This window comes from Microchirus variegatus, assembly GCF_963457635.1.
Source record: "Microchirus variegatus genome assembly, chromosome: 5".
NCBI classification, from domain to species: Eukaryota; Metazoa; Chordata; class Actinopteri; order Pleuronectiformes; family Soleidae; genus Microchirus; species Microchirus variegatus.
Window position 1 is genome coordinate 10,922,195 of NC_139806.1, and position 23,663 is coordinate 10,945,857.

Below are 23,663 nucleotides of genomic sequence, written 5' to 3' on the forward strand. Positions count from 1 at the left end.
CAAATGGAAAATGGAAAATCAACATGACACCATATGAGGGGAAATATTGCAACTGCATAAAAAGGTTTTTGTCTGCCAGTCTTATCTTGAGATCTTTTCTCATGAGACCGTGAAGCAGGACGGCTTCTAGAGAAGCCCTTTACTGTTGCACGTTACACTGAGTTGTTGTGTAGGTTGTGTCTGTCAGGTGTGTTTGTAAATGTCTGTGTCTGTTTTCACAAAAGGACACTGTGGAGCCAGGTCTCTATCAGTAATGAGAACCTTGTGGTTTAACACGTGTGCAAACCTGTCAAAGACCAAACAACACCAGCTTTAGTCTGCGGGGGCGTCGCATACACAATTATACCTTCACTGTCGCAGCAGACATCTTTAATGCTTTTCTCGGAAAATACTTCACTCTGACCCACTTAGGTTACCTTCCAAAGAACACGAATATAGAACTATATTCATAATTATTAGAACCTGAGCACTCCCTCAGTGGTGCGAGGATCTATTGGAGTTCCTGGAATTAGTTTTCTTCCAAAAAGATCGCATTTTTGAGCTATTAAAAGTGATAAACACAAACTGACACACAAATCAGGTGGAAAAAATGTTTATAAAATAAGGGAAATGCGTAAAAATGGCTCAGTAGCGCCCCCAAAAGGTAAAACTCTGTAGAACAATGCTGAAATTATGTTGTGCCAAATTTCACGAAACTTGGTGGAAACATGTCGCAGCCCAAGACGAATAAAAAAGTCCATCGGGACCATGGGCTCAACTCAACAGGGAGTCGGCCATTTTGAATTTGGCGTCCTTGGTGATTTGCACGTTTCATAAATGAACAAACCCGTCTGAGCATTAATGGTACCAACATAAAAAAACATGATCATTTGAAGACACGTCAAAGATGAACACTTATGGCACAATTTACTCAGTTGGTACTTTGTATGTAAAATTTGAAAAACACTAATTTGGAGGAAATAAATCACGATCAGGATTCGAAATTCAATTTCATATCATTGCAATAACATTAAAAGTAAAGAATCTCTTAGCCCCAGTGCCAGCTCAACTCACCAGGTAATAAAATCAACAATGTTAGTGGTAAAATAATAACAAAACTGTGCTTTCAGTCTGGGTAATGTCACCTACACACTTAGATGGCAGGTTGTGTTTAAGAGTTTGAAAAATGGACTTGACTTCAGTGCTAAATCAAAAATGCAGACTGGCACCGATGTAAATGCATATTATACAACACTATTTACGCGTGTAAATATACGTCTTGTGAGTCCGTCTGTCTGTGTGTGTGTTTGTGCGCATTTGCTGCCTCTGGAAAATGATGATGTCATCGTCTCAGTGACCCAGAGCGAGAGGACTGGCATGCTCCTAATTATCAGCCACTCCCCTCGCCTCAATAATAAAACTGTAACGGCTGCTGCTGCGTAAACAACTCTAACGGCCTTTCATTCCTCACGTTTATGCACCGACTTCGCCGTCACACTGTGACTCATCTGTTTTTGCTTTTACTCTGTGACTCAGCCGCAGCCTTCCTCTTGTTCCTGGTGCATAATATTAAGAAATTCATATTCAACCAAATGCATCAGAAAATGCACTCCTGTGAATTAAACTGTCTTATTTTGCCAAGCACCCTGTGACTGTTTCTGTATTTCACATAACTGGCAAAAACACAAACAACGTTGACAAATGACATTGCCTTTAACATTAAAACATTAAAATGAAAATACAACATGTTTTGATACATGAGTGATACATGAGCTGCACAGGCATCAAGAGGTAAACTGATATTTTTTTTTACCAGTTTCCAGTTGATTCAAGCTAAACTAAGCCACATCTGGCTGCAGCTAAAGGTAGACATGGAAATGGTCTTGATCTTCTGAGAAGCTGAACTTGGGTTGAGACATGAAGAGCTACTCAAAGACTGGAAAGCAACTAGTGTATAGTATAGTAGTATAGTAATATAGTAGAATATAGTAGTAATAGTGAGGAAGACAGGAAAGGACAAAGAGTCATGACTATGAATATTTAAGGATCAGAACAAAATGAAGGTTAGAGTGGAGTGATCTAACAACACTGGTCAACACCAAATTTATTGTTTAAGTGTTTTTTTGCTGATTTAGGATCATTATGTGACGTATTCTGCTCCATCTGTTGTGAATACACCATTGTTTCTAACAGGAATCTGTTAGAAAACATTTTTTTTCTCCTAAAACCTTTTTTTGGATGAGAAATATTAACGATAAAAATCAACTGATAATGTCACAAAATTTTAAATTTAGTCAGAAGATCGCATTTTTCATAATCAAATTAGCATAAAAACCTGACCTGATCGTGAAAAATGGATGTCATTTTTGGATTCAGCGGTGCAAAATGGTTCTAATTCTGTTGAAAAGACATAGACAACAAATGTTTTTTGTAACCCAGTGCAATATATACAGAACACAAAATAAACATATCCTTCATGGCCACGCTGCAAATCATGATTTTGAAATGGTCTTATTAAACTACCAACAATTTGAAATTATTGGTAGTTTAGTCTAGAAAGAAAAAAAAGAATAAGGAATAATGTGAAACTCAGCATCTAATGGAGCTGCATGTCCAAAACCATTGACTGTGACTTTGAGATGGTCCAAATCATTAATGGTGACACCAGATATCTTACACCACAACTTGACTATTATTTGCCAACTTGTTCATGATTTTAGGGTTAAAGGTGCATTATGTAATAAATCTAAAGCAACTGGCCATAAAATCCTCCTAATATGTCACAGAGACTCAGGAATAATGTTCATATAACAAACTGAACTCACCAACAACAACAGTACAGACAAAATATTCGCATAAAAAATAATCTTTTGAGGACTGCAAATCATGTTTATGTTATCAAATCATGTTTTTAGCATGTGGCGCCACCTACCGCCGTCTACCAAAGATTGCAGTCAGTAGAGTCTCAGCTACCGAGCAACCACGGATTGCCAGTTACGTCTGAGCTACAATGGCGGAGAAAACGAAACCTAAAAGACCTCGGTATTTTGAATTTGAGTGTAGTAACTGTTTTTGGCCACATTCTTAAATATGGCAACTTTAAAACTTTATCAGAAAAAAGAAGAATTGCATTAATGTCATGCTCGCATTAAAAACTTATAACAGTCTTAAAAAGAACAACCATTGCTGTACCAACACAGACTACACATATATGCTGAAATGAAATGTATATTAAAGCAACACTATGTTTAACCCTAAGTATTATAAGTATTTTCTTTTCTTTGAGCTGCAAAAAGAGAATGGTGTCAAGTGGGTGTCAATGGAAAAAGAAACGTGGAGGTCATCACACATCTGCTTTCACTGCAGTGCAGTAAAGGTTACACAATAGGGCAGCCACTGAAGATCATTTTGGTATCCATTCATTCTTTTGTTGTCTATTAGTCACAATCATTTCTGTTTATTCCAAATATATACTGGTAATGTTGTTACATTTGTTGGTCTTTGTTGGCTTGAAATGCATTTGGTGTTAACAATGGAGGAAACAGGGCCTACTGTTGCCAGCACTTCCTGTAATATTTCGGTTCCTGAACGTGGTTAAACAGGTTGACAACACATCAGCATAGTGTTGCTTTAATGCAGCTTAAGTAGAATTCAGCCCCTGCATTTTCAAAATCTGTTTAATTACTGACATAAACAGTGAGAATCCTCATTGCATACACGTGTGCTCTTCATCTCAAGAAGACGCACATGCTGAACATTTCAGCAGACAAACACTGAGGTCTTGTTCCCAGTGGAACTATTATGGAAAAGAGTGTACACACGTTGTGATCTTCTGTTTTCTCCGGGGCTGGAGCTGACTTTTACAGGTTGCCAAGCCGTTCTGTTACATAAGTTTAAAAAAAAAATCACCTCAGCAGTAAAAACATTGTGGAATACCGGTGACTTTCCATGGGTCGTAAAACAGACAGGTTAACTAGGGAACAGAGTGATCCTGTGGAACCAAACACAGATGTGCTCTGGGGTTCATTACTGTTGGTATTTATATGAAATGCTTTGTAACAGCCATTCCGGACCAAACTAAGCATGGGCGATTAAGAAAATGATAAATGTAAGGGGCATGGAAAAGAGCTGTGGAGGTCATGTGAGAGGTCATGTGTTCATAACTGCAACTAATGGTCTTTTCCCCTATGAGACCAGAATGATGTTTTTTGCCCACCTACAATGGGCATACGTGCATTTGGTATTTCCTCTCTCTGTTCAACTCAGAACCAAACCAGGTCCCAGTTGTTTGCTCAGAGGCAAAAAAGGGCCACATCTATCTATCTATCTATCTATCTATCTATCTATCTATCTATCTATCTATCTATCTATCTATCTATCTATCTATCTATCTATCTATCTATCTATCTATCTATCTATCTATCTATCTATCTATCTATCTATCTATCTATCTATCTATCTATCCAATTGTAATAATACACCATATCTGCTGAAGAAAATACGGAGCCACTTGTTAGAAGATAAAGGTCTATCTGGTTTTCCCATAGACTTTCAGTCTACCCTCCTGCACCAGACGTCCTGTTAAGCTGTTGAAGTGGGGCAACTCGAGTTCATGCACAAAGGCTGCCATGTTGTTGTTGACGACAGCATTAAATGCTTTAACAAATTTTGTTAAATCTATAAACTCTAAAATCCTTGCCCTTAAGCCTAAATGTGACTTTGTTCCCACGTCATAAACTGATTTTAATGTTGCAAATCCAGCTATGGAGAAGTAAACATAATTTGACAACCAGGAAGATAAGCTGCCCAGGCAAAACAACCTGTGCATCTGCTGAGGCACAGTGAAATAATTCCATAAAAGAAACACAAAAAAATGGGTATTTTTCTGCAGATACTGTATGATTTTCACAATGTTTGTCCCTTTTAGCAAACCTTACTTAAACACCAGCAGAGAGAGGGAACACGTGGCCCTGAACACACAAACACACTTCACCTCACGTCACTACACACCCCCTGGCTATTTCATTCCCTGCCACACTCCTCGTCCCCTCCCACCCCCTTGACAGTTAACAGTATAAATATCCTACTCTAAGCACTGCTGGGATTCAGACACTGACCCTCACTGACAAGTGACACTCAGGTAGGAAGAGACTAGCTAAAAACAGTAAAGGGGCTTAGATCCCTTACAGAGAAGAAGAAGATAAACAACTATCTCTCTGTAAACACTCTTGAAGATCACTGACTGCCTCCATCAGAATGTGGCTCCAGGTGTCTTTCCTGTGTCTGTCCTGCTTGACTCTGTCAAGCCACAGCCAGGTGGAGGATCGAGCCTCCCTCCGCCGCTCCAGTGACCCTGCTGGACGCTGCCACTACACGTTCACTGTGGCCAGTCCACAGGAGTCCAGCTGCCCTGGAAGCAGCATGAAATCAGAGATGGACGGAGTCCTGTCGCGGCTCACGCTGCTGGAAGCTTTGGTCAGCGGACTCATTGCAGGAGTGGACGGAGGCACAGGGACCGGGGTCAAGCCTGGCCGCGATGAGGGTCTCCAGACAGCTTTTGCCCAGGTCACAGGGGAGAGAAAACAGCTGCAGCAGGACAACGAGCATCTGAGCAGGCAGAACCAGGAGCTGCAGAGGAGGCTGAGCGAGCTGAGCCAGGAGGCAGAGAGGCTCAGGCAGATGCCATGCCACCAAAAACACACCTCCGGGGGGGCTCAGCATGAAGGCAGACCTGCCAGTGGTATGTACGTCCATGAGAGAAGGGAAAGTGCACAGAAATGAACCACACAGTCATACAAATGCTGTTGTTTTTTTGTGTTAGGCTGTGAAGGTTCTTCCAGGGTCAGAGGTCATGTTGCAGTTAGTCATGCCAGGATGAGTAAAGGGAGAGGAATTTACAACACACTACTTTTATGGCTCTGTCACTCATGCATGTCAGGTTATGTGGGCATGATGATTGTGTTATGAGTTATCGGTGGAACCTGCTGTTCAAACGCTGACACTTTGATGTTGTCTTGTCAGGGCTGCTGATTCTCTTGATGTTTTCTTCCATGCATCATTCCTCCCTCATAAACATTTGTGTAACATTTTTCCTCCTTCGTTGCCCTCTCTCAGACCCTCCTGCATATGATTCTGGGAATGGTTCGTACCAGGAGATGAAGGCTGAGGTGACAGAGATTCCAGCATCACGCCTCATTCCTGACGGAAATCACAACTTCTCAGGTAAAAAATGTGTTTCACTGATGAAAGGTCCAGTGTGTGAGGATTAGTGACGTCCAATAGAAAGACTGCCAAGTGCAACATACAGAGGACTCAGCTCTCACCCTTCCCTTTCCAAAATGTGTCAGACATCTACGGTGGCCTTTGCATACCAAACATGATGTAAACACTCCTTCACAACTCTTCCACTCTGCCAGTCTCTCTGCTATTTCCTTCTTTCACTGGTTTATCCATTATGTTCATGGGAATTGATCTTTTTTTCATTTATACAGGAAACTTACACTTTCAAATTGCAAAACTGTCTGGTTTGTCTCTTTTACAAACATACTTAAGCATAGGCATTACATTTTTGGACCCTCAAATGAACACACAGGACCTTTAATGTCTTTCAAAGTATTGCAAAAATTCAGCAAATACCATAAAGGTGAACGTTCTGTTGTCTCTACAGGCTGTGGAGAGCTGCTGTCAGTGGGAGATCCTGTGTTGCACAGGAAGGCTGACAGCATCACAGGTAAATATGGAGTTTGGCTGCAGGATCCTGACCCTCAAGGTTCCGTTTACACCAACAAGACTGTGTGGCGCATCGACACAGTGGGCAAAGACGTCCGTCAGCTCTTTGCTTACGAAGACATCGATCAGTTCTCCAGAGGTTTCCCTATGAAAGTGGTGGTTCTGCCAGAGCCAGTGGAAAGCACAGGTGCAACCGTCTACCGCGGCTCCCTCTACTACCAGCGCAAACGCAGCCGCACCCTGATCCGCTACGACCTGGCCTCTGAGAGCGTGGCCTCTCGTCTGGAGCTGCCTCACGCCGGCTTCCACGGACAGTACCCTTACTCCTGGGGAGGCTACACCGACATCGACCTGGCAGTGGACGAGGAAGGCTTGTGGGCCATCTACAGCACAAGCAAGGCCAAAGGCGCCATTGTGATTTCCCAACTGGACCCTGAGAGCCTGAGCATGAAGAAGAGCTGGGAGACCAACATCAGGAAGAATACGGTGGCCAACGCTTTCATGGTGTGTGGACGTCTGTACACGGTGGCCAGCTACATTGCACTGAACACCACCATCAACTATGTGTATGACACAGCCACAGGCGTGCGACGGGCAGCCGCTATACCCTTCAAGAACAAGTACCGTTACAACAGCATGCTGGACTATAACCACGCCCACAGGAAGCTGTACGCCTGGGACAACTTCCACATGGTCACCTATGATGTCAGACTGGGCAGGGCCAACAGATAAAGAGGAAATCGACTGAGGGAAATTTACTGGACTAACAAGAGCAAGTGAAAGTGACAAGATATGTTATTATTATTATTTACATTGTAACTGTAAGGCTCACATATCTCTGTTTTTGCATCAATGAAATATATATATTTTGTCTATTAGTACTGTAAATAAGATGTATTATGACAACAGTGAACAGTTCATGTAGCAGGCATATAAATGCAGTAAGAATGGTTTTTAGTAATGATTTAGAAAGAGTGGAATATTTTTGTTGTCTCTTCATAAATGGTCGTGTTATTTAAGTTCTCAATAAATCTTTAAATGACTCACTGACTCACTCATTGAATAATTTCTGTCTTTTGCAAAAACATAGCTACCCAAATGCACAATGAATGATTTGGAGTTCCTCCAGTACAACAGCGTTCAAAATTATTATTATCTTAGTGAAATTAATTTAATTAATTAACTAATTAACTACTTAATTAACTGTTACACAACATATGCACATGAGAGAAAATAGGTCATTTGAAACAAAACCAAATAATGTGTTTATATAGTAATATAGTACTGATTATGCGTTATACATGAAGATGAAGATTCTGTGTATACTGTACGTACTGTAAGTACCTCGCTACTTTTTTGCTTTACATATTTTAAGCAGCTTGTTCTGTAGTATTTATGAGAAATTGTCAGATCCTGTGTCAAAATTCGACAAAATGAATGCAGATATTTGAATGACACACTAAAACTAAACTCACCCTTTAATCCATGTTAGTTTGGGGGGTATATTGTATTATGATGCACTGCCCCCTGTGGACAACTGGCTGCATCTGCAATCAGCCCGAACCTAACCGAAATTCTACCCCTAAAACCAGCTTTTACATCTCAAAAAGTCCTTTTGGATTAACAGCCAAAATGTGTCCTCTCATCCTACTCTAGACATAACATACACAAACACACATATTCTTGTACAGCTCTCTTACCGAGGACACTTGAAAACATAATTAATTCTCTAAACTCTCACTCCATCACAGTGAAAATGCCTAAACCTCACCCCTAACCTAACCTGTGTTAAGCAGTGGCCAATCAACTGCACCTCATGTGAGTGTGAGTGTGGTTACATTCAGTCATCCTGTGAGTATATAAACGTAGACGTGTGTTCAGAGGGAAGTTTTCATCAGACTCACCACTCAGAGTAAAGATGCTGCTCGGAGACGTGTTTCCTGACTTTGAGGCAGAGAGCACCCATGGCAAAATTAAACTCCACGAATTCCTCGGCGACTCGTAAGTACACTGTGAAATATGAAATAATGATTAAAACACTGTATTACACACTTACTATATACTATATTTAGACATTAAACACAAGTTATTGTGTTCTCAGAAGTTAAATTTACAGTCATCCATGGTCAGGAAGGTACAGCTAAGGAAAACATCTAATGAGCATCTATTTAAAAGCTCAACTTGCCTTAAAAAAATAAGTCATAAAATATAAACAGTAACTTAACAAACATAAACTTAATCTCCTTTGTTGAAACAAAATGTAATGTCAAGTTGCGTTTACTCACATTTTGAAGGTTTCTAACTTGTTAAAGTGATACAATTTCTTAAATGATTTTATCATTTACATTTCTGATATCAATGTGTATAAAATTTAGATAATTTAAAAGAGAATGAGTGAGAGAGAGTGAGTTCCTTCCGTCGGGTCTGTATTACTGCAACATCAGTGTGCCACAGACCTCACATCCTGCCAGTTTGCCGTCAGCTTCACCACATCTTTTTACTCTGCCGTGCAAAACCCCCACAAGCACCAACAGCCACATGACTGTGTCCGATGAGAGGAAACTGAGTCAGAATGAAAGACTCTAAAGACAGCACCTCCTGCAGGTTCACCTGACACAGCCTCATTCATTTGCTTCCTTTCACCCAGATGGGGAATCCTGTTCTCCCACCCCAGAGACTACACACCTGTGTGCACCACAGAGCTGGGCCGAGCTGCCAGACTGCACGGAGAGTTCAGCACCCGCGGCGTCAAAATCATTGCCCTGTCTGTCGACTCTGTGGAGGATCATCACGGCTGGACCAAGGTGTGATATCGGTTTCTGCAGAGGTGACATGAATAAAACTGAGAGGTTTTGTGGCTGTTTCTCTATTCTCTATCTATCTATCTATCTATCTATCTATCTATCTATCTATCTATCTATCTATCTATCTATCTATCTATCTATCTATCTATCTATCTACCTACCATATCTATCAACCTATCTACCATATCTATCTACCGACCTATCATATCTATCTAACCTATTGAATCAAACACTGAACAAGGACAGTGTGTAAAATATATTGGTGTTGCATATTGAACAATATTTCACCTAAATTTGACACACTGGACCTTCAGGACTTGCATCTTTGTAATAACTAGGACATCCTGGCGTACAACTGTGAGGAGTCGACCTGCTGCTCGCTGCCCTTTCCCATCATAGCGGACAGTAAACGGGAGCTGGCAGTGGCTCTGGGCATGTTGGACCCAGACGAGAAGGACAAAAGTGGCAGGCCGCTCACTGCCCGCTGTGTAAGTGTCTGCTCACACACACACACTCTCTTTGCCAAATACAGAATTTCATTTGCATGTTGTGCAATCAAGCCTTCTCAAACTGTGCATCTCCTTCCTTGATTTTGAGCAGGTTTTTATCATTGGTCCAGACAAACGGCTGAAACTGTCACTGCTCTACCCTGCCACCACGGGGCGCAATTTTGATGAGATCCTGAGGGTGGTGGATTCACTCCAGCTCACTGCAGGGACAAGTGTAGCCACGTGTGCTGACTGGAAGGTACAGTATGTCTCACCTGGAGTAGATACAAGGATAAAAGAACAAAAGGGAAACTGACCTGCTGCTGCTGCTGCTGCTGCTGCACAGAATAATCTAAGTTGTTTTCCAGCCTGGAGACTGTGTGATGGTTCCACCAGACCTGTCTGAGGAGGAGGCTGCCTCTTTGTTTCCTGCTGGCATCTACACCAAAGACCTGCCGTCTGGCAGGAAGTACCTGCGCTACACACCGCAGCCATGATCACAACACTGACCTCTGTCACACAAACTCTACGTTAAACTTTTTCAGAAAGGTTGGTTGTACTTTCAGCTACTGACGTCAACATGCACGCTACCATGAGCACACTCACTCTGACTGAAAACATGGCTGCCAGCAGGGACAGAAGGAAAGAAACGGATTTTAGCCTCTTAACAAAAGGCTCACATGATAAAATTAATGCCTGCTTCAGTCTATGGTATCTTAATAACAATACGTTATGCCACTTTTTCATGCTGATTGAGAGCCATAAACTGCTCAGCCCTGCACCATAGTTCATAGACGGTGTCAATTTTACATCACGACTCACAGAGTTGATAATCCACTGCTGCCTCTGTCAATTAGTTAAAATATGTCATCTTTTAGGGCCAAACGGTTGGTTTAGCGGTTTGCCTTTGCAGCGAGAAGACCAGTTTGCGACCTGCACACCAATTTGTGTTCTCTGGTTTCCTCCCACTGTCCAAAACCATGTAGATTTGGAGATTTGGACACTCTAAATTGACCAGATTGACTGGTGAATGGTTGTATGTCTTCATGTGGCCCTGTGATGGAGTTGCGACCTGCCCACCTTTCGCCCTATGTCAGCTGAGATTGGCACCAGCGTCCCCCTGTGACCCTCACATGGACGATAAAGTGATAGAAGATGAACAAAAGAATGTCATCCAGTAAATTCCGGGTTTACAATCATTCGTTTTAAATCAGCGAGAACAACTTAACAAATTTGGCAGCAGTAGAGCTGCAACTCCTGTGTCTCTGCGAGCTAATAACCTGTTTTTTTCTCTATTGACTATTGACTGGTGTGGTGTTGAGTTTCCAGCTGAAAAAGGATATCTAAAGCAGGGAACATATTCTTAAGATATGTTAGGCTTAAACAGGTGTACATTTTATTAGTGAGCCTTAAGTTTAGGGGCTAAACACCGTTTCCATCTGTCTCAGCCTTGTTATCAATGAGAGCGAGTGTTTGAGTCGTGGTGCACCCTAATAACCACGCGTAGATTGAAATTAAATGGCAAAGGAAGTTTCTATTTTCTACCAGTCATTGTGTCTAATATACAAGCTGGTTTGACATGTCATGGACATTTTGGTAACTAGTTTGTCGACCAATACAAAAGGAAGTGAGCTCCGCTGTCATAAACACACATAATTAGGTAACGAGGGCACAGAACACAACCATGACCCTATTTTAGCTTCCCACGCCACAGCTATCATTTGACAAACGTGTGCTGTTGTTGTAGCAAACACACCACAGTGATTTTTGCTGACTTCCAAGTCTTTTAACTTTTTACCTCATTGCAGCAGTCATCTTGAATTTACTGGGCCTGATTCTAGAAGTTTGAGACTCTGACTATATTTAAGCTCTGCTTCCACTCACTCACCAAACCGACACAGAGCAACTACAGAGTTTCAGGTGCTGAATGGAAACGGAAGAGGCTTCGGAAGCGGCGGCGGCTACCTTGTGCTGCCAAGTTCCTACAGAAGGCCATAAGGTCAAACTAGCCAGAAAGTGAAAAGGGAGTCCTCTTTTTGTTACAATCTGCAGTCTCACCATTAGATGTCAATAATTCTTACCTGTTTAACTGTTAAAGTCAAGTTGCATGGTGTGGCTTTAAGTGCTGGAACAAAAAATATGGATTTAATGTAGCTTACTGACACTTGAATGCGTGTAATGTGTGTGAAAATCACCCGTGAGGAACAATAAAAGCTTTTTCCACCCACAAACTTCAAATATTTAAAACAAAGCATTGTTCAGCATCAAAGAACTTGCTTCATCACAACCTCTCTGATTCAGTTAGGTGTGGGTAGTAGCGCTCTCCTCATCCCTCTCCCTCACAACTTACTTGTTTTAACGGAGCTGATTGTTAACTCAGCTGTGTAGGATTTGGCACTCCCTCCGTCTTGGTTGACAGTTTCTCGACTTTGATCCCGAGAGCTGCTGCCAACAGGTTTCCCTCTCTATATATGACATGAGACAAGAGAAATTAAGGACAGCAGAGGAGTCACAAGCTGGAAATGGAGGGACAGGTTAAAATGCAGTGAGATGAGATCTTAGGACAAAGGGTCTCAAAATTAATTGAGATTTAGTTTCACTACTAATGCTGAAGTTCACAAAATTATTAATCACACATGAGAGTATAGTGGACAGCGAAAGTCATTGTAATTATTTATTAAAAACATATTTTAAGGCAAACAAGCATTTGGTGCCTCAACACTCAGTCCTTCATTCTCCTCTTCATTTTGGGGTAGAGCTGCAGTGGATCTGTTCACCCTGGACCATAATTGGAAGAGAAATAAGCAGCAGGGTTATGACTTCTGCTTTTGATTTCCAGTGTTGGTTTAGTAGTCGGTATCATCTCTGAGAGCACACAGAGACTCTGGGTCCCAGCCTCAATCTGCCTCTTTGTGGTCCATGATGGCCTGGTACTCCCTCTGGTGGGCAAAAAGCCGCAAGAACACCTTGTACTTTCTCTTATAGAAGCTGAAAAATATATATATATATATATAAATATAATACGAGGAAAATGCTTACACATGCACAGTATATATCCATATATATATAGCATTCATTTTTCATTGTAACAACCCAAACTTGACAGTATTTTATGTGCAGTATTTTAATTTAAAGATGTAGTGTGTAATTTAAATATAAAATGTCTGTTACATTCAAGCCATTGTCAGGTGAATAAAATGAGTTACACACTGCAGCTATAATAAAGGATAAATCTACATGTATTATTATTGTCATGTCATGCTCTTATTGAACACATTAGATTCAGACTTTCACTGCATATATATCACTAACCTATGCATAGTAACATAAACATCAGTGGCTAAATGAAAACAAAGTCTCACCTCTGTAGTTTATGATCGGGCTGAACAACTCTGCCCACTTTAGCCATTTTCTCCATTGCCTCCTAAAACATGAATTGCAAAAGGAAAATTTTACCCACATAATAAAACATGTTCAGCACATTCGGTTTGGGGCCTGTTCTGTTCTGACCCAGTTACAGTGTGAAAAAACACGAGCCAGCAGCAGTGGCCGCAGCGAGGCCGACTTCATGACTAATGCAGCGCAGGGGCCTCTTTGTCTAAAGCAACAACAACAAAAGAGTCCAGTCACTTGACTGTGCAGCTCAGAGGATCAGACATAACATGAGATGGCTGCTGCAGTTTAGGGCTGAAAATGATCTGACAGGTGCAGCCTGGTCCAGACAATAACATCTTTTTTTCTCACGACTACTGAGAAACTGAGGGATGATGAATTTGATCTGGTAAAGAATGAGTGCTCACTTAAATCATAAACACACTCTTGATTTGGATTTTATCTTTAGTACATTAATGCACAATGATCTTTTTGTATAGTTTTTTTCCATCCAGCAGATGGCGGCATTGAGTGAGTGTATGTTTAGTAGGGCTGAAAATGTTTTATTTTTTTATTTGACACATGAAATTAGCAATTTAATCAATCTATTTTCTATGCACATTATAAAAACATTAATACACGATAGAAGAAATTCATATCGATACGTTCTCATCCTTGCGTGTGAATAGTAGTTAATAACTTGAAAGTTTCTCATGTGTCAACACTGCATCCATTTAAAGTGAAAATTTAACTCAAGTCTAACTAAAACCTTTACAAATATTGTAGCACATAAAATATCTATCCGTTTGAAAAGCTGAAATAAGTTATTTTCCAAAAGTTTGAGCAAATGATCGTCTTTAATGCTTACGAGGGCAATTATATTGGAACACAAAATAAGAAGATTGGATTCCAAATGTTAATACAATACATGAACTATTTTTGATTTTTACATAGTTTTTCATAGTACGGAACAGATGTCTTGCATATGTTCTGTAAAAGGTAATTTGTTAAATGTATATACATTAAACTAAAACTACACCATATAAAATCTTCTGGAAACTTTCTTCAATGTGTAATTTAAATATTTGTTATGTTAAGTAAAGCTAGAATAGAAAATATGGTACTTTATTATCGTTTGTGAATATCAAATAAGACACGGTTTGAATGCACATGAGATTACGAGTGAGACGAGTTTAAACCAAGCTCTTGTGTTTGTGTCTCTTTACCTGTACACTGCTGAAGTGCTGAGATGCACATGCTCCCAAGGTTGCTGCTCCGATCAACACGGCCTCCGTCTGGTCTGGCAACACCACAGGCAATCCTGGACGTGGTGATGTTAAAAGAGTTGAATGAACTTAAAACTTTTGGTGTAGATGCTGTTTAACTGAAGTGTTGAATATTTCAATATTAATCTTTCAATACTGGATGAGGAATATTATGCATGTACAATTCTGTGTTAAACCTGTTGCGTTGGCATGAATCTGCACAAACAGGGAGTTCTTGCTCAGTCCACCGCACAGGAAGAGGGTCGTGATGTCATGTCCTGCTTCTTTCATGGCCTCCAGGATATGAAGTGTGCCGAGCTGAAACCAGGAAACCAAAGTGAAACACTGACCACCTCCCTTCACACTTGAAGACACTATGGTGTTTGAAAATGAAACGGCACGCTTACAGCGAGAGCTTGAACGGTGGCTAAGTAGAGCAGAGCCAAGTCGTCGATGGTTTGGGACATCGACAGCCCGATCACCTGCAAAACAGTGATGAGTATTTACACCTATATATGGCTACGGGATACAGTAGTAACAAGCATTATCCCAATTAACTTCCTTCAAGAGCAACTACCGTCCAAAATTTCCAAATTTCCTATTTTTTTCAATGAATATAACATTAAATGAATCATAAATACACTCTATGTATTGTTAATGTGGTAAACGACTATTCTAGCTGCAAACGTCTGGTTTTTAATTGAATATGTACATAGGTGTATAGGCTCATTTCCAGCAACCATCTCTCCAGAGTTCTAATGGTACATTGTGTTTGCTAATCGTGTTAGAAGGCTATTCGATGATTAGAAAACTCTTGAAAACCCTTGTGCAATGATGTTAGCACAGCTGAAAACAGTTTTGCTGGTTCTTTGACCAAAGCAAAGATTATTATTTTGAATAAAAATCATTATTTCTTATCTTGTCAATGTCTTGACTATATTTTCTATTCATTTTGCAACTCTTTTGATGAATAAAAGTGTGACTTTTAATGGAAAACACAAAACAATTGTATAGGAGACCCCAAACGTTTGAACAGTAGTATATATAAAAAATCTTGCTTATAAGAGTATTATACCTATTAAACTAAATATACAAATTTGTAATTCATGTCTTGGGTGTACTTCCTGCCTCACCATGCCTTTCAAAGTGGGATCAGCCAGCGGTGACCTGTTCCCGTGGAAGTCCGGCCACAAATGAAGACTGGACCCCAGCAGGTCAACAGAGGGATGAGAGCCAGTCATTAAACTCAGGTGGCTATTCAGGTAACTGTAGACGTTCTCACCTGTGAAGGGAAACCTGGGGGGGAGGAAGAGTATAAAAATTATTTTATACATGGTCACTGGCTGCATGTCTTACTGCCTCTCTCTGCCCACTTTAAAAACACAACTGGTCAGAGCAAGAAGCATGGACAACACCAGGGCATCTTATAATCAAACTATTACATCAACAATTTTTGTGTTCATCAGTTTAAATGACATCTTTCACAGATTTACACAACCACTATGATTCTATAATCTTTTTACCAAAGTGAACAGGAATGACACCCTTGTGTTAAAATGACTTTGTCTGCTGACCTCTGCTGTGCCTGTTCCTGCAGCTGAGCATAGGCAGCATGGCCCTTCACTATATGGTCAATCTGAAGGAGGAGAGAGTGACAGGGTCAAACAGAGAAAAATAATCACATATTATACATATTCATGTATATCTTTACCCAGCTTTCTCACGCCTTGTTTGACATCAAATTCAAGAACTTTTCAAAGATTTTCCAGGACCAATTCACACAAATTCAAGGACCAAATGTGCTGACACAGCTTAAGATGGGAGCCATTTCTCCCAGGGCGTCCACATTTATTAATTTGCAGCACGAAGCATGAATCTGGGAAAGTAATTGTCCTTGGTATTTTGGGCAAGTGAGTATTTGTAAATTGCATTTTCAGGCATCATATAATTTACTCTCTCTTGCTTAACGTTACTCTCTCACTGTTCCGCATGGAATCTCACATTAGCATAATCACAGCAAGTAATTAAGACTTGACATTTGTTCTGCATAAGCCTAGTCCACGTACCTCAAGCATTGCAGGGCATGAAACTGGGAGACACTTATCTAAATATCAACTTCTTTCTTTCTCAAAATTCAAGTACTTTCAATTACCCATGTCTATTAAGGGCAATTTTCTAAAAACCAAGGGCCTTGAAACATTTTGTTTTTAATTCACAAGCTTTCAAGGATTTCAAGGACCAATTGGAACCTTGCTTTATATGTGTTTCTTGGACAAGTATTCATATTGAGTGACTGATACTTGGGTAACAGGTCGTTTTACAAAACGTACTATCTATACTCTACAAAGACAGTTGACTGACCAGTCGTCCTGTAGCACTCTGTCCTCCCTCGTTGAGCCACATGTCAGGCAACATAGAAGACAGGTAGGGTCCCCACACTCCGGGCACAAACAGAGGCTGCTCACTGACCTGGTACACATCACAGTGATGACATTAATAAATGAGTTAGTTTGTTTTGTACATGACTAGGGTAAAAGCTAACAGATGTACTCTGAGGCTCTACGTCTGTGCATCTGGACCTCAGTGAACTTCTTTAATCACCTCATTTAATATTAGAGATATATAGAGGATATACAGGATATATCAAACAATCTATTAACAACCAGAAAACTGTGGTGAAATTTGTTTAATCTGACACTAAACAAAGTAAGATTAAAATTGCTTCTTATCAGAGACAAATTGCATTATGTGCTAAATAAGGAAACTATGGCAAAATGTCACAAATACAAACTAATTGAGTAAAAGTGGTAACTAATTGAATATACAACCTTTAAAAAGGCGGTTTTCTGTCATTGACAACACATCATAGGGGTTGAACACTGTTGCAATCTTTAAAAAAGAAAGAAAAAGCTTTAAACTTACAGCCATGTGACAGGTTGACGTCCCACAGATCATTGCCATGCGTGAAGTCACTGGTTTGTCCTCACATGGTAAATTGAAGCCTGCGACGTCTGCACCGATCACACCTGGAACGAGATGTGATATATTTATATTTTAATTGGATGACATTAGAATCCATTTTCTGCAAAGGTTACCAAATAGAAGTTGACAAAGCTGCAGTGAAGACCTATCACCAGTCACAGATAACATTCATCTGCAGATCAAACACTTTCAATCTTGTTTGAAGTGACCCACTGAACTACATGTGGGACCTGAGCGGTGACACTAACTGCTGGAGTAATATTTGTCAAGCTGGTTCGAGTTTAACGTGAAAGGCTGACCTGTGTGCGCTGGTGGTGTTCATCACTGTGACGTGAACAACAACTAAAAGGCTTCAGTGTGTTTTAACCTCTGACTCATACAACAATGTGTGATCGGTGGAGGTCAAAGGCAAAGGTCAGAGGGCAGAGTTCGTTAGCAGTTTACCTCTCAGAACAAAACCAGATGGTGAAGAGGTCTGAGCTGAGGAACAGGTCATAGATACAGTACCACAGTAGATGTTTCAAAACTGGCAGAGGTTTGGAATACATAAGATAATTCAAGATGGGGCCGTTCTGGTTCTTTTTTCTTTAACTTTGTACATTTGATACTGAAAATTCCTTGTGACCGTGTGTTGTTGAGCACACAGTTTTACCATCTCCATATAACCCTTATATACTGTATATAAAAATAATTAATGTATGCTTTTTCACTTTTTGGACCTACAATGTCAACATTGCAAAAACAAAAGTATCACAAACTTTAGGCTTGAAGGCCCTTATTCTCTTTAAAGATTCAGTGGTGCATAACATTTGGTGATTTCTATTGTTGTTGCTGTTATTATTCTGCCCGAGTGTGGTCTTTATGAACAGAAAGGATGTAATATTATTTGTATACTGTGTCCTTTATCTGAAAACGGTCTCTGTCACTTCAGATTTGATTCAGGGAACGTTTGTGTGTATACACCAGCAGCACAGCTTGACCTTAAACAAATCACTTCCTGTGTACAGTGCAGAAATGTCACCAGGTAAGAGATGAGACCTAAACAAAGCTATGCTGTGAAACATTAGACATTTTATGTTCCAGTAATTGTATGTCATTGTGTAATACCTAGGCCTCCAGCGTGAGCATCAATAAGAGAGGCTCCAACTGCAGTTCCTGGATCCAAACCCAAATCTGCTGCTGCTTCCTGGGTGAGGCCACTGCCTAATGGGCTCCCTGGAGAACACATCTCACTGCCTGGGTGACAGAGAGGTCACAGTTAAAAATAATTCCCACTAAATCTTACATAGACACGAAGAAACCAAGAGTCCCCACAATGTTTTCTGAATATCTTATTACTAATTGACACATTGATTCACCAGGAGATGATTTTCATTCTCTGACCTATTTTGGAAAAGTTATTTTCCAGGAGGTCCTCCAATCCGATGCTCGTCCAGAAGCTGTCATCCCATCCATCTGGAGGGCAATACATCCACTTACACACCACAGTACATAAGGACCTGTGAAAAATTGACTTCTTATTTCTGCACAAAGGACATGGAGTCACATAAACAGTATCTTGTGAAGGTCATGGTAATATATTCATATATTTGATAATTGATGAAGGAAGGGAAGCACTCTAACCCATCAGCATTTATTTTATTAATACAAGTAACATTTGGAGGTTTACAATTTCCTTATAATACTATAATATAATACGTTGTCATCCTTGCATTAATGTACAGCAATATTTACTATTGTGATGGTATCTAATGTTTATTTATCACATTCAGCCCTTATTCATATTTTGGACAAAAATTAGCTTTACCAAGGTTTACCTTGTCAACGAACCTGTTGCTTTCCAAGACAGGAAGTCTGGCAGGTCAAAAAAGTGAGCAGCTTTGTCCCAGCAGCTTTCTTTCAGATTCTAACAAAAGAGAACACATGAGAACTTCTGGGGAAAGTTGTCTTCAAGAATCCGTATTTTGGGGAGAGAGGAAAAACAACATTCACCACATGCTCATCACCCACTACAAAGAGCAACAACAAAAGCCCAGAGACATTGGTGCCCTATGCTGACCTCTCTCACCTCTCACCTCTTTCAGCCAGAGCAGTTTAGGAGGCTGCATCTCAGGTGACATGACTCCTCCCACTCTGCTCAGGACCTTGTGGCCAGCGCTGGTTATACGATTGGCCTGCTCTGCAGCGCGATGGTCCATCCACATCACTACATTCCTCTGACTGTCCCCTGCAGAGGAGACAGAGGTGATCTTAAGATTAATGCTGCAGGACATAAGGTTTGTTACATTCAAACCACAGCCAATGAGTTCCTACAATTCTGATTCAGCCTGTCATCTCAACACCACTCTCTGTGTTTCACACAGTATAGCGATGATTTAGTATAGCTGTGAAGCAAGATGGCTTCAACAGGTTGGGTGTCGCTAAAAAGGCTAAGAAGCACCCACAAAAGGTTTGGGTTATACTGCTATTACAAAACCTGGACATTCAGCAGTCTAACAGGATAAATACCTACTGCTAGATCTCCAAGGCTATTCATCACATCGAGGAATCAGCAAATATTCTGGAAATTATTTACACAAATTACAAGGTGGCATGTGATTGTGTACCAGTGTCATAACCCTGTGTTCTATCCCCACCAACTCCTGAGGTTGTGTTAAGTAAGCTGATCCTGACCTCTGACCTTGCTGTGAAGGAGGGAATTTTACCTTCAGGGATCAATAAAGTATCATATCACAACAGAGTAGAACAACACACAAGCTAAACTTAACAGACCCATAATGTGTACTTGCCGAGGTTTGCATAAATAATGCTTTACAAAGTATTCAGGTCACATTTACCATCCTGATTAACTGGCAAAGGCTGGAAGTTCTGATCCAAAACCACTAGAGAGCAGGTGGCATCAAAGCCCAAACCAGAAACCTGGCTCTTCTCCACACCCTGGGTAACTTTCTGGAACAGATAGAAATGGCAATCTGAAAAACTCACCACAAAGGTAATACGAGTGAGGAGGGGACAAAGGGAAATTGGTACACATGTCTTGTTTTTTTGTTTTGTAGGTAGAGATAGCATTAGATAAATCAACTTGTGGGTCTGTGTTATGGTGGTAGAGGGCATCTTAATATAAAGGCACAAAGAACTGTTTTAATGTCACCCTACCTTGACAACTGCACAGCATTTTATCCAGATCTCAGAGGAGGATTGGACATTGTGGTCAGACTGGGGCTCCCAAATGCTGATGGGCTCCTCTGCAGTGGTCTTCACCAGGCCATCTCTGGTCACCAGTGCAGCCCTCACACTGGCAGTGCCTACGTCTACTCCAACATAATATACCTCTTCCATTAGGAGTCCAGCTGAATGTAAAAAAAAGGAAGATCAGTTGATTAAAAACACTGCCAATGTCAACACGTACAGGGGTGAACGCCAAAAGGAAATCCTCTGACAAGGAGGTGGAGGGGGATCAGTGGGGTTGACCATATAAACTTTACTTGTGCATTTATTGATTGAGTAATGTGGACTGTATTTTATTTTTTACACTAGAGGTTGTAGATGAAATTCTTACACATTCTGACACAAGGATATTTTTAAAGGAGTATTAATATAGGTTTTTCATGTTTCAGTTGTGGATGTTGGACAAACTACTCTGTCACACACAGTAGATCTGTATAGACCTATATAAGGTACTGTGATGTCATCCTTACCTTTTTAGCAGTGTTATAAATGGAATGTCAAAAAAACGTAAATTGAAAAATCTTTTTAAAGCCATGAAACACCAGCAAAAAAGCATTACCTCCTTGGCAGGGGTTTCTCCCTCTCTAGGGGTCACAACAGAAGATAACACTGTAAGCTATTTTTTTTTATTATTGAATTTCCTTCTTCCTCAGATTAGGTGAGAGTTGGATGCTTGAATTTCACACTGCAGAGCCAGAAAGGCTAGAAATACACATCATTATAGCACCTGAATCCTGTGTGTATGCAGAGCTGCATTTTAATTTACACTGCCTTCTGCTTTCAACCACAGCAAGTGTTACAGGCATGAAATTCACACTGTTAAAACGAGAACTTATGTGGAGAACTCCATGTGATTTAATGTGTCTGCAGTGACAGAAAAAAAAAAGTGGGATAAATTATTCTTGAGCTTATTTTAGGAACGCCTACATTTGTATCCCATACTTTGGATTACAGCGTGTGTTATATATGAGCAATATTGATTATTAGGGCTGAAACAATCCATTGATAATCGATTTCTAAACTAATCGTCAACTATTTTGATGATTGATTAATCGGTTTGTGGGTTTCTTCCATTTTTCAGCTTCTTAAAATGTGAATATTTTCCGGTGTCTTTGTTTGCATATCAAAGAAACCATTAAAACTGAATCATTCTCGTTTGTGGACATTTTAGAACATCACTTCCAGGTTGGTGAAACACTGATCAACATCTAATGAACCAAACAATGGAAATAATGGTTAGTTGCAGCTCTATTGTTTATACAAAGTATGGCCAGCTTTGCAGCCTGCAGTGCAGTGTGTAAAATGACGTTGCCCTGCTGACCTGTCCTCTCTGTCCTCTCTGTCCTCTCTGTCCTATCTGTAACGGGACTAACTCGCTCACATGGTTGGATATTGTTTATTTAAAAAGAAAAACTGTCACAATGAGATATTTTAACACCGGGGTTTTCAAAACTAACCAGCTACCGAGGAAAACTCCACACATTTTGGACGTGAGGTACACAAAATACGTACGTTTTAAGTGTAGATGTGAGCAAAGTCTTCTAACCGACAGATTAAAATGTCACTCCGGTGAAGGAAACCTGAATTTTGTCAAGTTTTTAAAAACTTTGAGAATGAAAGGTCTGTGACTTTCGAACTTTGAACCACAGACAATACTTGCGACGGAACGCGAAAGAGGACAAAAATGTAAACGGTCGCATTCTCCGTGGATCTGATGTCCGGCATGAAGCGGTCATGCCACGCCCTCTCGTTTTTTTCGCCTTCAAAATAAAAGTCCATATCCTCACGCCCCCTTCTCATTTGCAGCAATTTTCTTACCCTTCAAAATTAAACTCAGTTGTTAAGGCTATTTTTATCTTTGAATACAACGCTAAAGAGGTATGTTCTTTTCATAAGACAGAAGTTAATTTTTCTTGTTCAGCTTAGTAGTTGTCCTCACTTTTGATTTACCTCTGTCCCGTGTCTGTGAAGAGTCTGTGGGGGGCACCTCTGTGTCCGTCACTGCAGGAGACAGTGGAGTCACAATGGGACCAGTCTTTTTGGGAGGGATGTAGGTGCCCGTCACCTCGGGAGGTACTGAAGGCACAGGGAGGACGGTCACTGCAGGGGTTACTGCTGGGGTCACATTTTTTCAGTTTGAGGTGATGCAAAAAATTGTCTCTCCTTACATATGTTTTTGAACAAAAACAACAGTGGTAATGTCCAGTAGTCACACAACCTCTTCGGCACTTGTATATCAAAAAGCCTGTAAAACAATGAAAATATTTTGTTATATACTGTATATATATAATAAAATAATCTCAATGGATCTTCGCCAGGATTTTTGAATTATACAGCACAGTCATGTGACCATTACCATTACAACTATTACCTGCATATCGAACTACATCTTTATTGTGGCACTGCAAGTGAGGGACCAGCTTGCAGTATTCGCCTTCTTTGGGACAGAAAGGACACTGGAATTTATTTTGAGATCCCTCTATCAATTTTGGCTTTGTGTTCTCATGCAGCACAGACATATGGGGCTAAGGAGAAGAAAGAAAAAAAAATGATATACATACATACATTATTTATATACAGTATATAACACAATTTTGGTAGAGGACACTTTCATTTTTAATTGTAGGGAACTCATTAATAACTACATTAACTCAAATAATGTCAGTATGACATCTAACCCCGGTCACATACTTTAATATAAGCAACAGAGTAAGCACTAAAAATAGTATACATATATATATATATACATTCATATATATATACATATACATATACATATATATACACAGTGTTTATATATATATATATATATATAT

At 40.3% G+C, this 23,663-nt stretch overlaps 3 protein-coding genes across 3 annotated transcripts; 2 read left to right on the forward strand and 1 right to left on the reverse strand.

The window, feature by feature from the left end:
* Nucleotides 1–5,102: 5,102 nt before the first annotated feature.
* On the forward strand, nt 5,103–7,742 carry LOC310927120 (myocilin-like). The gene is made up of 3 exons (XM_083889387.1): nt 5,103–5,719; nt 6,094–6,201; nt 6,647–7,742. The coding sequence occupies exons 1-3, from the start codon at nt 5,236–5,238 to the stop codon at nt 7,438–7,440; spliced, it is 1,386 nt and encodes a 461-aa protein (XP_083745513.1). The 5' UTR covers nt 5,103–5,235; the 3' UTR covers nt 7,441–7,742.
* An 884-nt stretch (nt 7,743–8,626) lies between these two features.
* Nucleotides 8,627–10,497, forward strand: LOC310927126 (peroxiredoxin-6-like; the record flags this gene model as incomplete). Its single annotated transcript, XM_083889393.1, has 5 exons — nt 8,627–8,709; nt 9,356–9,512; nt 9,851–10,000; nt 10,113–10,259; nt 10,369–10,497. The coding sequence occupies 5 exons, from the start codon at nt 8,627–8,629 to the stop codon at nt 10,495–10,497; spliced, it is 666 nt and encodes a 221-aa protein (XP_083745519.1).
* Nucleotides 10,498–12,897: 2,400 nt separating this feature from the next.
* Nucleotides 12,898–22,491, reverse strand: fggy (FGGY carbohydrate kinase domain containing; the record flags this gene model as incomplete). Its single annotated transcript, XM_083888968.1, has 16 exons — nt 22,360–22,491; nt 20,776–20,969; nt 20,457–20,568; nt 19,695–19,846; nt 19,437–19,525; nt 19,003–19,118; nt 18,727–18,855; nt 17,560–17,663; nt 16,999–17,106; nt 16,212–16,273; nt 15,771–15,933; nt 15,045–15,119; nt 14,835–14,955; nt 14,599–14,693; nt 13,363–13,424; nt 12,898–12,988 (listed from the first exon to the last, which is right to left on the reverse strand). The coding sequence occupies exons 2-16, from the start codon at nt 20,956–20,958 to the stop codon at nt 12,898–12,900; spliced, it is 1,662 nt and encodes a 553-aa protein (XP_083745094.1). The 5' UTR covers nt 20,959–20,969; nt 22,360–22,491.
* Between the last annotated feature and the right edge of the window lie 1,172 nt (nt 22,492–23,663).

Coding starts and splice junctions, on each gene's coding strand:
- LOC310927120 (XM_083889387.1), top strand. CDS start 5,236: ATGTGGCTCCAGGTGTCTTTCCTGTGTCTGTCCTGCTTGACTCTGTCA. Junction 5,720..6,093: donor TGAAGGCAGACCTGCCAGTG/GTATGTACGTCC, acceptor GCCCTCTCTCAG/ACCCTCCTGCATATGATTCT. Junction 6,202..6,646: donor CGGAAATCACAACTTCTCAG/GTAAAAAATGTG, acceptor TTGTCTCTACAG/GCTGTGGAGAGCTGCTGTCA.